General features: G+C 56.4%; 1 protein-coding gene across 3 annotated transcripts; it reads left to right on the top strand.

The window, feature by feature from the left end:
• Nucleotides 1-9,916: 9,916 nt before the first annotated feature.
• On the top strand, nucleotides 9,917-14,688 carry ZBTB45 (zinc finger and BTB domain containing 45). 3 transcript variants are annotated; one of them, XM_081217671.1, is made up of 3 exons: nucleotides 9,917-9,979; nucleotides 12,027-13,311; nucleotides 13,932-14,688. In XM_081217671.1, exons 2-3 carry the CDS (start codon nucleotides 12,027-12,029, stop codon nucleotides 14,186-14,188), a joined length of 1,542 nt encoding a protein of 513 aa, XP_081073797.1. In that variant the 5' UTR covers nucleotides 9,917-9,979; the 3' UTR covers nucleotides 14,189-14,688. The 3 variants fall into 3 exon arrangements, with proteins under 3 accessions (XP_081073797.1, XP_081073796.1, XP_081073798.1); XM_081217670.1 differs by lacking the exon at nucleotides 9,917-9,979 and adding an exon at nucleotides 10,094-10,203; XM_081217672.1 differs by lacking the exon at nucleotides 9,917-9,979 and adding an exon at nucleotides 10,211-10,309.
• The last annotated feature ends 1,260 nt before the right edge of the window (nucleotides 14,689-15,948 follow it).

The raw sequence follows: 15,948 nt of genomic DNA, 5'->3' as shown, positions 1-15,948 counted from the left end.
GTGGTCCAGTGGTTAGGACCCTGCGCTTCCACTGCAGGGGGCACGGGTTTGATCCCTGGTTGATCCCACAAGACGCCTGGCGTGGTCAAAAATAAATAAATAAAATTAATTAGTTAATTAATTTAATTAAACAACTACGGTTCCTCCATTAGTTTCCTGTGGCTACTATAACACACTACCACAAACTTGGTACCTTAAAAGAAAACTTTAGGGATTTCCCTGGTGGCGCAGTGGTTGAGAATCCATGTGCCAACACAGGGGACACGGGTTCGAACCCTGGTCCGGGAAGATCCCACATGCCATGGAGCAACTAAGCCCATGTGCCACAACTACTGAGCCCGCGGGCCACAACTACTAAAGTCCGCACACCTAGAGCCTGTGCTCCTCAACAAAGAGAAGCCACCACAGTGAGATGCCCTCACACCACGACAAAGAGTAGCCCCTGCTTGCTGCAACTAGAGAAAGCCCGTGTGCAGCAACAAAGACGCAGTGCAGCCAAAAATAAATAAATTTATATTTAGAAGAATTTAATTCACAGTTCTGGAGGCCAAAATTATGAAAGCTAAGTGTTAGGGCCACACTTCCTCTGAAGCCTCTAGGGGTGAATCCTTCCTCACCTCTTCCAGTTTCTGGTGGCTCCAGGGGTACCTAGGCTTGTGGCTGCATCACATCAGTCTTCAAGGTCCACATCTTCAAATCACTCTCTGTTCCAGCTTCATACTGCCTTTTCCTCTGTCCTTCTATGGACAGAAGTGTGTCCACCCCAAAATACAATGTGATAGTATTTGGTCCTGGGGCCTTTGGGAAGTAATTAGGGTTAGATGATATTGTGAGAGAGGAGCTCTGATAATGGGATTAGTGTCCCATTAAGAAGAGGCACCAAAGGGATGTGGGAACAGATGTATATGTATGACTGATTCACTTTGTTATAAAGCAGAAACTAATAAATAAATAAATAAATAAATAAATAAATAAAGAAGAGGCACCAGGGAGTTCTCTGGTGTCCTAGTGGTTAGGATTCCAGGCTTCCACTGCCGTGGCCAGGGTTCAGCTCCTGGTCGGGGGACTGAGATCCTGCAAGCCGCATGGTGCAGCCAAAAATAAATAAATTTTTAAAAAAGATGGGGAGACACCAGAGAGTTTGCTGTGGTCACAAAGAAGAGGTCACGTGAGCGGACACAATACAGCAGGCTTCTCCAAGCCAAGACAAGGGGCTTCAGAATGAAGCATACCTTGCCGGCACTTTGATCTTGGACTTCCCAGCCTCCAGAATTGTGAGAAGTAAATTTCTGTCCTTTGAGTCACCTAGTCTATAGTATTTTGTTATGGCAGCCAAGCCCAACTAAGACAGTTGACAAATTTCCCTCTGCCGCTCTTGTAAGGATGCATGTGAATTTACGTTTAGAGCCCACCCAAATAACACAGAATGACTTCCCCGTTTCCAGATCCTTAATCACAATTGCCAAGATTCTCTTTCCTGATAAGGTAACACTTCCGGGTTCTGAGGATTAGGATGTGTATAATCTTTGGAGCCACCTTTCTGCCTACTGCAGCCCACATTTCACGGATGGGAAAACTGGTCCCCAGAGAGTAGAAGGTGTCATCCAGGGCCGCACAGCCTGCATCAGTTCAACCCCGTTCTGGGGAATCTCTGGCCCCCAGGGAGAGCAGGGAGGGAAAGAACAGGAGACAACCAGAGCCCAGAGTTTCAACCCTTTCCCTGCAGTTAGGAACCAGGGCTCCTGGGAGAAAGCATTCCAGGGAAAGCCCCAGGTGAGCCCCAGGAGCACGAAAGAAACCTGTTAAAAGGACACAAAAGCCATACATGATGATACGACTCAAACATCAGAAAAAACAATGACTGTCATTGACTGACACACAATGAATCCACCCTATCCATGAGTTAAGGGTTCTCAAAAGGAAGAGTCGAAAAATAAGCCCATCTGTCACCACATGGTGCTGCTTTTTTTTTTCTTTTTTAGTATATTTATTTATTTTTGGCTGTGTTGGGTCTTTGCTGCTGCACGCAGGCTTTCTCTAGTTGCCGCGAGCGGGGGCTGCTCTTTGTTGCCGTGTGCAGGCTTCTCATTGAGTTGGCTTCTCTTGTTGCAGAGAGCGCGGGCTCTAGGCGTGTGGGCTTCAGTAGTTGTGGCACGCGGGCTCAGTAGTTGTGGCGCACGGGCTTAGTTGCTCCGTGGCATGTGGGATCCTCCTGGACCAGGGCTTGAACCCATGTCCCCTGCCTTGGCAGGCAGATTCTTAACCACTGCACCACCAGGGAAGTCCCCATGGTGCTTTTTTTTTTTTTTGCGGTACGCGGGCCTCTCACTGCTGTGGCCTCTCCCGTTGCGGAGCACAGGCTCCGGATGCGCAGGCTCAGTGGCCATGGCTCACGGGCCCAGCCACTCCGCGGCATGTGGGATTTTCCCAGACCGGTGCATGAACCCGTGTCCCCTGCATCAGCAGGCGGACTCCCAACCACTGCGCCACCAGGGAAGCCCCCATGGTACTGCTTTTAAGGCAGCTCCTCACTCTGAGAATTCAGCACCGATTCTGCCTCCCCAAAGGAACCTGTATTTCAGGGGAACACATGGCCCCAGTCCTTGATGAGATAATTAAATGCTAGAGTTTGGAAAACATCACCTCCCAAGCGGTAATGAGATTCCTGAGCAGGCTAGGATTATCTGGTGTACATGCTATGAGGTGAATGGAGGGTGGAGTGTCAATGTGGACATCTGGGGGTGGGGACACATGAGTGAGCAGAGTCAGGCTGTCACTGCCCTCTTGTTAGGGTCATCAGCACCGAGGTCCTGCATGGGATGCAATGGTGCCCATCTAACACCCCCTGTGAGGGGTTCTAGCCAACAATATTTGGCCCAAAGCCCAGCGAGTCTTTAGATCTAATTTTCCATCCGTGGGAGCTAAAGGGGATGTTGGGGGGAGGGAGAGAGGCCATCTGGATGGGGCGTGTCCTGCTAGAAGTCAGGGTCCACTGTCCCCGCCCAGTCCTCACTGAGGGGCTGTGTCTCTAGCCAGACGTTGAAGCAGTTGCTGCTGGGGCTGGAGCAGAAATGGACACAGACCACACAAAGGAAGTTTTAAGGTAGAGGGAAATGCTCTAAAACTGAACAGTTCGTGCGATGGCTGCACGATATAAATATTAATTTACTTCAAATCCTTGAAGGGTACCTGCTATGGGTGTATGTTATGGCATATAAATTCTACTTCAATACAACTGTTGAAAAAGGAGGGCAGGTCCAAAGAAGATATACAAATGGCCTGGACAATAAGCACATGAAAAGACATTCCGCATCATTAGTCATTAGGGAAATGCGAACCAAACCACAGTGAAGGACTGATTCACACCCACTTAGGATGGCTTCAAAAAAAAAAAATGAAAAAAACAAGTGTTGGCAGGGATGTGGAGAAATTGGAACCCTCCTACATTGCTGGTGGGAAAGTAAAATAGTGCAGCCATCCTGGAAAAAAGTTTGGCAGTTCCTCAAATGGCGAAACATAGATTTAACTTTTTTTTTTTTTTTTTTTGCGGTACGCGGGCCTCTCACTGTTGTGATCTCTCCCGTTGCAGAGCACAGGCTCCGGACACGCAGGCTCAGCGGCCATGGCTCACGGGCTCAGCCGCTCCGCGGCATGTGGGATCTTCCCGAACCGGCGCAGGAACCCGTGTCCCCTGCATCAGCAGGCGGACTCTCAACCACGGCGCCACCAGGGAAGCCCTAGATTTAAATTTTTGATCTAGCAATTAATTCCTAGGTATGTATCCAAAGGAATTGAAAAAGGTGTTCAAACAAATCCTGGTACAGGACTGTTCACAGCAGCAGTATTCACAATAGCCAAAGGTGGAAACAACCCAAATGTCCACCAATTGATGAATGGAAAAATAAATGTGGTATTTCCATACAATGGAGTCTTAGCCATAAAAAAGAACAAAGCACTGGTACGTGCTACAACATACATGAACCTTGAAAACATTATGCTAAGTGAAAAACTCAGACACAAAGGACCACATATTGTATGATTCTATTTTTATGAAATATCCAGAATATGCAAACTCATAGAGACATAGAGATTATTCATTGCCAGGGGCTGGAGGGAGGGGAAAATGAGGAGCTACTGGAGTGAGGAAAATGTTTTGGAACTAAATGCAGGTGGTGGTTACACCACATTGCAACTATACCAAAATCCACAGAGGACTTCCCTGGCGGTCCAGCGGTTAGGACTCCATGCTTCCCATGCAGGGGGCACAGGATTGATCCCTGGTTGGGGAAGTTCACGTGCCACGTGGCACAGCCAAAAAAAAAAAAAAAATACAAACAAACAAAAAATAAAATCCACTGAATTGTTCACTTTAAAATGGTTAAATATAAATAATTAAAATGGTTAATTTTTGTGTTATGTGAATCACCTTAATTTTAAAAGGAGAGGTGAGGCTTCCAGATCAATAGGGAGCAAAGGACTTGAGCGATCCAGAATGGGTCCTGGGCAGGGACAAACCAGCCATCAGGGCCTGTTTGTAGACAGCTGGTGACGTGGAGATGTGGACTAGACATGCTAAGGAGTTAAGGGAGCTTCCAAAGACGGGCAACTAGGAAACCTTGTTTTTAAAGGACGAATCCTGAGGTTAAAAGAACTAACCAAAGAAGACATAAGGATGGCAAACAGGCACATGAAAAGATGCTCAACATCGCTAATGATGAGAGAACTGCAAATGAAAACTACAGTGAGGTACCACCTCACACTCGTCAGAGTGGCCATCATTAAAAAGTCTACAAATAATAAATGCTGGAGAGGGTGTGGAGAAAAGTGAACGCTCCTACACTGTTGGTGAGAATGTAAACTGATACAGTCACTATGGAAAACATATGGGGGTTCCTTAAAAAACTAAAAATAGAGTTGCTATATGATCCAGCAATCTCACTCCTGGGCATATATCTGGATAAAACTATAATTCAGGGCTTCCCTGGTGGCGCAGTGGATAAGAATCCGCCTGCCAATGGAGGGGACACGGGTTTGATCCCTGGTCCGGGAAGATCCCACATGCCACGGAGCAACTAAGCCCATGTGCCACAACTACTGAGCCCGCGTGCCTAGAGCCCATGCTCCGCAACAAGAGAAGCCACCGCGATAAGAAGCATGTGCACTGCAACGAAGAGTAGCCCCAGCCACAACTAGAGAAAGCCCGTGCACAGCAACGAAGACCCAACGCAGCCAAAAATAAATAATTAAAAAAAAACTATAATTCAAAAAGATACACGCAGGGACATCCCTGGCAGTCCAGTGGTTAAGACTCCGCTTTCCAATGCAGGGGACACAAGTTCAATCCCTGGTCAGGGAACTAAGATCCCACATGCCTCACAGGAAGGCCAACAAAAAAAAGAAAGAAAAAAAAAAGATACATGCACCCCGGTGTTCACAGCAGCACTATTTACAATAGCCAAGACATGGAAACAACCTAAATGTCCATCAACAGATGAATGGATAAAGAAGATGTGGTACAGGGACTTCCCTGGAGGTCCGGTGGGCAAAACTCTGCGCTCCCAATGCAGAGGTCCCAGGTTCGATCCCTGGTCAGGGAACTAGATCCCACATGCATGTCGCAACTAAGTCCACATGCCGCAACTAAGACCCAGCACAGTCTAAATAAATAAATAAATAAATAAAATTTAAAAAAAATAAGGTAAAAATAAAATTAAAAAGATGTCAGTGGTTGAGAGTCCACCTGCCGATGCAGGGGACACGGGTTCGTGCCCTGGTCCGGGAGGATCCCACGTGCCGTGGAGTAACTAAGCCCATGCGCCACAACTACTGAGCCTGCGAGCCACAACTACTGAGCCCGTGTGCCACAGCTACTGAAGCCCACGTGCCTAGAGCCTGTGCTCCTCAACAAAGAGAAGCCACCGCAATGAGAAGCCCGCAGACTGCAACGAAGAGCAGCCCCTGCTCGCGGCAACTAGAGAAAAGCCTGCACACAGCAACGAAGACCCAACACAGCCCAAAATAAGTAAATTAAAAAAAAAAAAGGAGTTTAAGAAAAAAAAAGAAGTAGGAAAGGCTGTACTGGGCCCCTGTGCCAGGGTGCCAGGAAATCCTAGCCCCAGGGCACCGAGGAGCAATGATGGATGGGAGGGGAAGGGATTAGAACATTGATTAAAGCAAACATCCGGCCTCAGGGGATGCATTAAACCGGGATGGAACAAGAGGCCACAAGGACAGAACTGCCTAGGTGTGCCACCTCCAGGGGCTTTCCCCTTCACCTACAAGCTTCACTTAAAAAAAACAAAAACAAAAAACGGTTTTTACTTGAAAAAAATATTTTTAGTGTACTAAAAACAGGAGAAAAAACAAAGAACAAAACAAGAATATTTGCTAATTTGAGAATGTGAGTGCTCCGGTGTGTGCTCTACTGCTTTCTGTTTCTTGGCGCTTTTTGTTTTGTTTTTGAATTTCTGAATTTTATTTTATTTATTTTTTATACAGCAGGTTCTTATTAGTTATCTATTTTATACATATTAGTGTATATATGTCAATCCCAATCTCCCAGTTCATCCCACCCCACCCCCCCACCATTTTCCCCCCTTGGTGGCCATACATTTGTTCTCTACATCTGTGTCTCTATTTCTGCCCTGCAAACTGGTTCATCTGTACCACTTTTCTAGGTTCCACATATTTGGGCTTTTTAACTTTTTTTTTTTTTTTTTTGCGGTACGCGGTTCTCTCACTGTTGTGGCCTCTCCCGTTGCGGAGCACAGGCTCCAGACGCGCAGGCTCAGCAGCCATGGCTCACGGGCCCAGCCACTCCGCGGCATGTGGGATCTTCCCGGACCGGGGCACGAACCCGTGTCCCCTGCATCAGCAGGCGGACTCTCAACCACTGCGCCACCGGGGAAGCCCGGGTTTTTTAACTTTTGAAAATTAATCCAAGGACCAGTACGTGACCTAGGTGCAGGGACCCTGGAGAAGCGATATCGGTAGTTGTGCAGTTAAGATTGTTATTTCAGTTTAGGTCTCCTCCTCCCTACATAGTTTCCTCAGGCCACAGGGCTAGTAGGAGGTTCGTTGTCTTTTAAATATAAAAGCAAATTAAAGCTGCAATTCCCCCCCCCCCCACCTCTACCCCCTCAATGACAGTCCTTGATGTCTATCTGGATGTTTCTTTTCTTCTAGGGCCTTTCTGGTGTATTAGGGATCCTGCCACTGCCCCTCCCCCACCCCAAAGGGCTCTCCATTTCCTCTCAGCACCGTCTGGAGGGCTAAACCCTCCACTGCTGGTACCTGCCTTGCCAGGGACCTCCCTTGGTCTCCACCCTGTTTCCTGGGGACGTCCTTGGTGTCCAACCCCGGGCTGGCCGAGGGAAGCTCCTGGCAGACTGAGGTGTGTGCCTGAGTCTTGGGCCCTGCATCCCACACCTGGCACAGCCCAGACCCACTAGGATAGGGCTGGGCTCGGAGACCTGAACACTGGGCTTCCCCCTGGACAGCGGCTGCCGCGGCAGGAGGTTGGAGAGAGGCTGGGGACCCTGGTTGAGCTGGGAGGAGGGGCTGAGCCTCCTGACTGCTGACATAAACTGTAGGGGCTTCCCTGGCGGTCCCGTGGTGAGGATTCCATGCTCTCAGTTGTGGGGGGCACATGTTTGATCCCAGGTCAGGGAACTGGGATCCCTCAAACCGTGCGGTGCAGCCAAAAAATAAGTAAATAAATGAATAAAATGAAAACTCTGTGTGTGTGTTGGGTGGCTGGGGTGGGGGTCTGCCTCCCTGCTCAGGAGGCCCTGTCACGAGGCAGCTCAAGTTCTTCTGCTCCTTTCATATGTCTGTGATTGCCGTGAGCTCTCGGCTTCTTCCCTGCAGTGTGGCATTCTCATCCCCACCGCCTCCAAGACTCTCAGACCTGGTCGGGAGTTTGCCATATCGGCAGGCCACGTGGGCCTACCCCTGGCATCTTAAACGCGCGTCCTCAGCCACACTATTTATTCTTCGAGATGGCCCCACAATCACCGGACAAGGTCTTTGGAGAGAAAAGCAAAATAGACATTTTCTGAAGGCTTGTATCGCTGGAGGCCACTGCTCCCATCTCCTTTGCAGCCTGAGAGGTGTCGGGGCTTGGGTGTCTCCTCTTGTCTCTCACACTCCTTCAGGGCCAGGTCCTCCATCGCCCCCTCATCTGCTGAGAATGTTTCTGAAGCCACCCGTGTCCTCTCCTTCCTACCCTGACTCTGCCCCCACTTGGCCTTCCCTGCTGAGGTCTGAGCCGCCACTGCTGCCTTCTGGACCTCTTATGTGTGCTGCCCCACTAGGTCCACTGTCCTCCCGTTTGGGTCATAGTGGCAATAGTTGTCTGTCAAGGTGAAGGACACAGATGAACCCCTAGCCTCACAGGTCGAGGGGGGCACAGCAAGGGGCCTGTGAAGCCAGAGAGTAATGAACAGTGATAGGAACTGGGTAGAGGAGGTTGGATGAAAGAAGACCCAGTGAGCTGGACAGGCCATCGTGAAGGACTTAGATTCTGAACAAGGACGATGAGGCCACGGGACTGGGATTTTTTTTTTTTTTTTTTTTTTGCTGTACGCGGGCCTCTCACTGCTGTGGCCTCTCCCGTTGCGGAGCACAGGCTCCGGACGCGCAGGCTCAGCGGCCATGGCCCACGAGCCCAGCCGCTCCGCGGCACGTGGGATCCTCCCGGACCGGGGCACGAACCCGTGTCCCCTGCATCGGCAGGCGGACTCTCAACCACTGCGCCACCAGGGAAGCCCGGGAATGGGATTTTAATGAGGTTCCTCGGGGCATGGGCCACGGAATGCTTCCCACCCGGCACATCCCCTCCCTTCCCTGCCTGGAACACGTCTACAACACATCTAGAACACGTCTAGAACATGTCTACAACACAGCCGCGCGCTCAGCAGCTGCCGGAGGCAGGAGGCTGGCATGCTGACCTTGTCCTCATACTGGCAGCAGAGAAGTCAGGCCCTCCACTCTGGACTCCGCACCTGCTGCACAAGGCAGGGGGTCCACTGAGGTCTAGGCACCGCTGCCCCCCGACTCCCCGCCTTCCTTCAGTCCCCATGAGTAGGGCACAAGGCCCAGCCAGCCCACCACTGCAGCCTCACCATCTAGTGGGCCTGGTTCACGGATGTCCTGGACAGCCAGCCCCACCTCAAGGCCCTTGCGGATCAAGGCTGTTCCTCTGCCCAGACAGCTCTTCCCACAGATTCTGCCCCCTAAAGTGTCTTCTGGTCTTTGGAGTCCGGCTGTTCACCACCCTCCGGGCAGACGTAGGACGCAGCTCACACACATACACACCCTCCACTCCCCTTCTCTTCTCAGCTTCGGCCCAGAGTGTGGCATGCAGAGGGCACTAAGTGAACACTACTCGCCCTGGGGCAGGTGGGCCTGGTGTAGGGGCATCGAGTCTGGCTGCCTCCATCTTCTACCCGGGACCCAGGCTCAGGGCCGGCCCGAGTTGGCGTCCGCTCCCACATCCCACTTGCAGCCCCCAGGCCCCACTCGGGCTGGAGTCCCACACCAGGGGCGAGCCCTACTGCTGCTTCCATCCATATGGGTGGAAGGCTGTGGTGCAGCGGGGTTTAAACCTGCCGGGACCCGCCAGGGTCTTCGGAGCCGACCGCCCTCCCACCCGCTTTCCCTCTCACCTTCTTCCGCCCCGCAGCACAAGCGAGTGGGCGCGGCCCACAGACTGACAGCACAGGCTCCGGCCCCGCCCCGTCTCTAGGGCGACACTGCCTGGTTGTCCCAGCCCCTGTGACTTTGGCCGGAAGTGCGACCTTGCAGCGGCGACTAGTCTCCATGGAGACACCGGAAACTTGCTCTGACCTAGTGGTTCGCCGCGCCGCTGCAGCGGCGGACTTTGGTTCCGCCGACGTTGCGGCCCGGAAGTGCGGCCTTGAAAGTGGTGAGCTGGAGGCGGCCACCGCCCGGCCTGGTGCCTGAGGAGGAGCCGGAGGTGGGGTCAGGCGGGCATCCCCCTGCCGCAGGGCCGGCGGGGAGGCCGGGGCGTGCCAGGGGAGGGGCGCCCGCGCTAGGCTTGGAGCGCGCGCCGCAGACGTGAGGGGGCGCTGCAGGACGGGGGCACTTCGCGGGCAAGAGCGCGGAGGCGGGAAACCTAGTCGGCTGGGGCTGGGGCGGGCGCAGCCGGAGCAGATCAGAGAAGAGGGTGCTGGACTCAGGGTGAGGCGCGGGCTATGGGGCAGAGAATGGGAGAGGGTTCTCGGAGCAAAGTGCATGGCGTGGGCAAAAGCGTGGTGGCGAGGACGCCTGGGTGCAGCGTCTCAAGGTGGGCCTTTGTTCCGAAGCGCCCAGAGGCTCTGCTGCACCTGCACTATAGTTGGAGCCTGCTGGGGAGCACGGCGGGGGTGGATCGGAAGAGGAAGGGTTCAGTCCCTACGGATTGAAGCGCAGGTTTCTGCCCCCGTTGCCCGGGCACGGATTTGAAGTCCTTTAGGTGCTTGGGTGAAAAAAGACGGTGAAGGGTGCTTGTGGCAGAGGTAACGGTACGTGCAGAGTTGGCCTGTTTAAGGAATTGCCTGGAGAGCTCTGAGCTAAGGAGGGTCCCGAATTGTTAGGTCTGAACAGGCTCCCCCTGGCTGTCGCGTCGGGAATAGACCGGGAGGTGGGGGGACGCGAGGAGGTTACTGGGGCAGTGGAGGTGTGCAAAGTGGTCTGAGGGGTCAGGTATGGATCATGCATGGCCCCAGCAAAAGAAAGTTTGTTTGGGCTTAAGGCGCCCGAGGGGGTGAGTCTGAGACCGAAGTAGACCCCGAGGGGTTAAGAGAGGCCTCACCTGAGCCAGGCTGGTGCAGAGTGGGTGGGTCTCAGGGTGTGTCTTGTGTCCCGACTGATGCTTCTCCCCTAGACTGGAGGTGTGTGTGGCCTGGGTGTGGGGTGAGCCTCTATCTAAGATAGAGGGGAAACTGAGGCCAAGCAAGCATGGTGCCTGTTTGATGGTGAAGTAGCTGAGCTTCTCAGATTCCCATTGTTCCCAGGGGGGTGGTACCCCTTTCCCTTTCCAGTGTCTGAGGGTGGGCAGTGCTGGGATTTCGAGGCCACAGTTTAACAAGAAGTGTCCATATTGCTCAGCCATGCTGATCTTGAGGCCTCTGCCGCTCCACCTGCACCCAACCAATCACACACCCCTGCACAGTCCACAAGCCCCCTTCTCTATGCCTCACCCACACCCTGCGCCCCACAGGCCCAATCAAGATTCCAGGAAGCATCAGGCTGCAGGAGGCATCTCCCGCTAGCTGTGCTGGAGCGGCCCAGAGACCATGTCTTTTCCTCCCACAGGGCACCTGCTAGGCTAATGCCCAACCTAGTCTCAACTCTGTGTGACTATGCACACCCCGAATCGCTTAGCCCCAGAGGCAGTTCATGCCAGCCGCACCCCTGCGAAGACTTCCATACACACTAGTTACCGTAGCCAGGTTCTGAGGCAACAGACCTCGGTCTGCACAGGGCCTCGGATGTTCCGAGGTTGGGGGCTGTATCAAGGGGAGATCAAAAAGAAGCCACTCGTGGTGGGAGTCGCAGCCAGCAGGGTGGGGAGTGGGTGAGACACGGAAGCCTGTTCTAGATAGGGGTCCCCGCCCTCTCCTCCACAGGGTGTCCTGTCAGAGGAGGATGTGGGGAAGGCTATGGATACCAGAGTTCCGGGAAGGGTGGGTGGGGCAAAATAGGGGAAGCTAGCCCTGGAGCTCCCCACGCTGGCAGTAAGCAAGACCGGAGGGCAGCAAACCTTTGGTATCCCCAGCCCTCTCACAGCGGCGTGCTGGGGGCTGCAGAGGTAGAGGGGGTCCTGGGGTGCGGGCAGGGAGTCCTGCTGTGTTGGGAACCAGGACTTCGAGGGGCCAGGGGCATTGGAGAAGGCTGGGGTTCCTGAAGCCTGGGGGCGTGGTTCACCCTTGGGCCCTGTCCCGCTGAAGGGATGGGAACGCTGGGGCAGAGGGGGGTCCGTGGCCGACTTCCTCTTGCCCACACCCGCTCGTCCGGTGCAGATGGCGGCGGCGGAGGCGGTGCACCACATCCACCTGCAGAACTTCTCGCGATCCCTGCTTGAGACCCTCAACGGGCAGCGGCTGGGCGGGCACTTCTGTGACGTGACTGTGCGCATCCGCGAGGCCTCACTGCGTGCACACCGCTGCGTGCTGGCCGCCGGCTCGCCCTTCTTCCAGGACAAATTGCTGCTCGGCCACTCTGAGATCCGCGTGCCGCCTGTGGTGCCCGCGCAGACGGTGCGCCAGCTCGTCGAGTTCCTCTACAGCGGCTCGCTCGTGGTGGCGCAGGGTGAAGCGCTGCAGGTGCTCACGGCCGCGTCGGTGCTGCGCATCCAGACGGTCATAGACGAATGCACGCAAATCATAGCCCGCGCCCGCGCCCCTGCCCCGGGCACGCCCGCGCCCGCGCCCCTGCCCACGCCCGTGCCCCCGCCGCTCGCGCCCGCGCAGCTGCGCCACCGCTTGCGCCACTTGCTGGCCGCGCGACCCCCGGGCCACCCCGGTGCCGCGCACACACGCAAGCAGCGCCAGCCCGCGCGCCTGCAGCTGCCCGCGCCCCCCGCGCCTGCCAAGGCGGAGGGATCGGATGCCGACCCTGCCCTGACCGCTGCCCCAGACGACGGCGGGGACGACGACGACGACGAGACCGATGAGGAGACCGACGGCGAGGATGGCGAAGGCGGCGGCCCGGGTGAGGGCCAGGCGCCCCCTTCTTTCCCCGACTGCGCCGCCGGCTTCCTACCCGCGGCCGCGGACGGCGCGCGCGAGGAGCCGCCTGCACCCGCCGGCCTCTCCGATTACGGCGGCGCCGGGAGGGACTTCCTCCGGGGGACTTCGGCTGCCGAGGACGTGTTCCCCGACAGCTACGTCTCCGCTTGGCAAGACGGAGATCAAACCGCCCCTGAAGACTGTCCCGCCGAGACCCCTGCCCCGCCCGACTGTGTCCTATCTGGACCCCGCCCACCTGGCGTGAAGACCCCCGGGCCGCCCGTCGCGCTTTTCCCCTTTCATCTGGGCGCTCCCGGGCCGCCAGCGCAACCCCCTCCCGCGTCCTCGGGGCCGGCCCCTGCGCCCCCACCCGCCTTCTACCCAGCGCTCCAGCCGGACGCAGCTCCCAGCGCGCCTCTAGGGGAGGCCCCGGCCCCACCGGCCGCTCCCAGCGCAGCCCCCTCGACCACCCCTGCGCGCGCCCCGGGTGCCGAGCCGCCCGCCTATGAGTGCAGTCACTGCCACAAGACGTTCAGCTCCCGGAAGAACTACACCAAGCACATGTTCATCCACTCGGGTGAGCCGGGCTGGGTGTCTGAGCCCCTTGATCATTGGAGATAGGCTTTTTGTTAATACTTGATGACCCTAGGGGTCACACACAGCCTGTCCCCCCCCTGATTCAGGGAGAGGGGGGCAGCCTGCTCTGTCACCCGGGGGACATGATAGCAGCCAGAAGGGAGGGGGTAGGTATGCCGGGGTCTTTCCCAGTGTAAGGGTGCTGGGCCTTGCTAGACTGTCCCCAGAATGGTGGCCAGCGATCAGACAGTCCAGAACGCTCTATGAGCGTGGCAGGGAGGGCGGAGGGGTAGCCCGGCCCTGTGCCAGGCACGGTGCGGTTTGGGGGCGGGAAGGTCCCTGGAGGTGGGGGTAGACCTGAGTGGTCGGCCTCGGTGGGCAACGATGTTCCAGACCTGCGGGGTTCCCCGCTGGGAGGCTACCTGTTGGAGTTGCGGGTCGCAGACAGGCAGTGACATCCCGGTATGACCCTAAGGGTCGGGGAGAGGAGCGTCGCTGCCGGGCGGGGGGATTCCGGGTGGATGGCTGGTCCGGTTGGGGAGGGGAATCCCTGCCCGGCAAAGGCGCCCCGGGGCCCTTTCCCAGCTGACCTGAGTTTGCTGCCCGCCCTGTCGCCCGCAGGGGAGAAGCCCCACCAGTGCGCCGTGTGCTGGCGATCCTTCTCGCTGCGCGACTACCTGCTCAAGCACATGGTCACGCACACGGGCGTGCGCGCCTTCCAGTGCGCCGTCTGCGCCAAGCGCTTCACGCAGAAGAGCTCGCTCAACGTGCACATGCGCACCCACCGGCCGGAGCGCGCGCCGTGCCCCGCCTGCGGCAAGGTCTTCTCGCACCGCGCGCTGCTGGAGCGCCACCTGGCCGCGCACCCTGCGCCCTGATCCGGGCCTGGGGCCTGGCCACGCCCACCGAGGGATCGGTCAAGCCCCACCCGCTGTCACGCCTGCCGCGGCCACTAGACCACGTTCCCGCCACCAGCCCACGCTTTCTCCTGAGATCAGGCCCCCCTCCTGCTTCCACCCTCTCTCCAGCCCAGCGCGCCTTATTCCTCTCCTCCTACGTACTCGGCCCTCAGGTGGGGGCTGGCTGGGGATGGTCACCTCTGAGAACTGGATCATCTCCAACCTGAACTAGGGCTCAACCATGGTGCGGGGCCCAGGATTCAGGGCTCCGACTCTGGTTCACGGCCCTCCCCTCCCATGAGTGGGGTGGGGTCTGCTCCCCTGCCCCTGTGTCAGGCCGGGAAATGTCCCCGGCTCCCCGACCCGAGCTAATCCTTCCTCATCTGGCGCCTGGGGCGTCTCAGGTGGGCCCATCATGGACTGAGGCCTGGCCTTGGGACCCCTGCTCTGTAATAAAGGACTGTGGGCCGTGGGGCCGAAACCTGGAAGCGTGAGCTCCCGGACCCGTGTGTTCCTCTTCCTCACAGACCGTCTGTGGGTGTTGGGCCTCAGTGCCCCTGTCCCTGGGCAGCATCCCTGCTGCTCCCTGGGCTCCTTTGGGCTGCGAGCGGATGATCCGCTTTGCCATCTCGTGTCTCTGTCCTCTGGGTGGGAGTGGGGTGCACGTATGACTGGCGCTTGACTCTCCCAGAGCCCTCGGTCCTGTGCGGAGGGGTACAGGCGGGTCTCGGAGAGGGAGGCCACATGTGGGAGATCCGCAGCCACAATCCCAGCTGCTGCCATCCAAGATAAAGATTTCGAGGGCCCTCCCCCCATATCTTCCAGACAGAATCTCTAGCCTTCAGACTTCTCCTCCCCTGTCCTGATGGGCATGATGGTTGAGCACCTCACTTTTGGGGGTCCAGGGGGTCTTTGGGGCCAGGCTGCCACTAGGGGATCCAAACCCCAGGATAGCTGTCCTGGCTGGCAAGGTCGGAAGTGCCAGGCAGGGCTGGGGTGGGGGCAGGGCAGAAAGCGGCAGCCGGGACCCTTGGGCTGCCCATTGGGCTGCAGAAGATAGCCAGCCAGTGTCAGTTCGAGGCTACTCTTCGCGTGCCCCCATCACACTGTCGGCACGTGGCCTGGGCACCCCGGTCCAAAGTATCTGGAGCCGGTGAGGGGTGTGTGGCCTGTAGGGTGCTCCAGTAGCCCGGCTTGCCGTGATCCTAGGCCAATGGCAACGTTTCTCTGCACTACCCCCTGTGACTGCCTCCCAGAGGAGGGGGGCTAAGGCTTTCCTGGTCCAACCATGCACAGACTGCCAGACCCACATTCCAGGCAGAGTTCACCCTCCTGAACCCTGAGCATGGTCCCCATTGATGCCAAGGGTAAGGCAGAGAGTCAGAGTGGACCACATGGGTTGGAGGTCAGAGATGGGTTTGAATTCGGGCACTGCAGGTGTTCAAGGGCTTACTGAGCACCTGCTGTGTACCTGGCAAGAGGCTGGGGGCTCATCCCGGCCAGGCCCCATCTCCCGGAGGATTCAGATTAAGTAGGTACCACAGGAGAACTTCCTGGTGAGGTTTGCAGATGGGAAGGCAGTGCTTACAACCAGAGCTGCCCTGCTATCCTGCTGAATTTGCATTTGGCATGGCTGGAAGTTCAGTTTCCTGAGAGAGGGATTTCTGCCTATTTCCCAAGTGCCTGGGACACAGCGTGGGGGACAAAGGCAGAGGGGCTGGAACCACGTGGAAGACCAG

This window comes from Mesoplodon bidens (genome assembly GCF_964165515.1).
Source record: "Mesoplodon bidens genome assembly, chromosome: 18".
NCBI classification, from domain to species: Eukaryota; Metazoa; Chordata; class Mammalia; order Artiodactyla; family Ziphiidae; genus Mesoplodon; species Mesoplodon bidens.
Note: the sequence above shows the minus strand (reverse complement) of the source record. Positions and strands in the feature narration are given on the sequence as shown.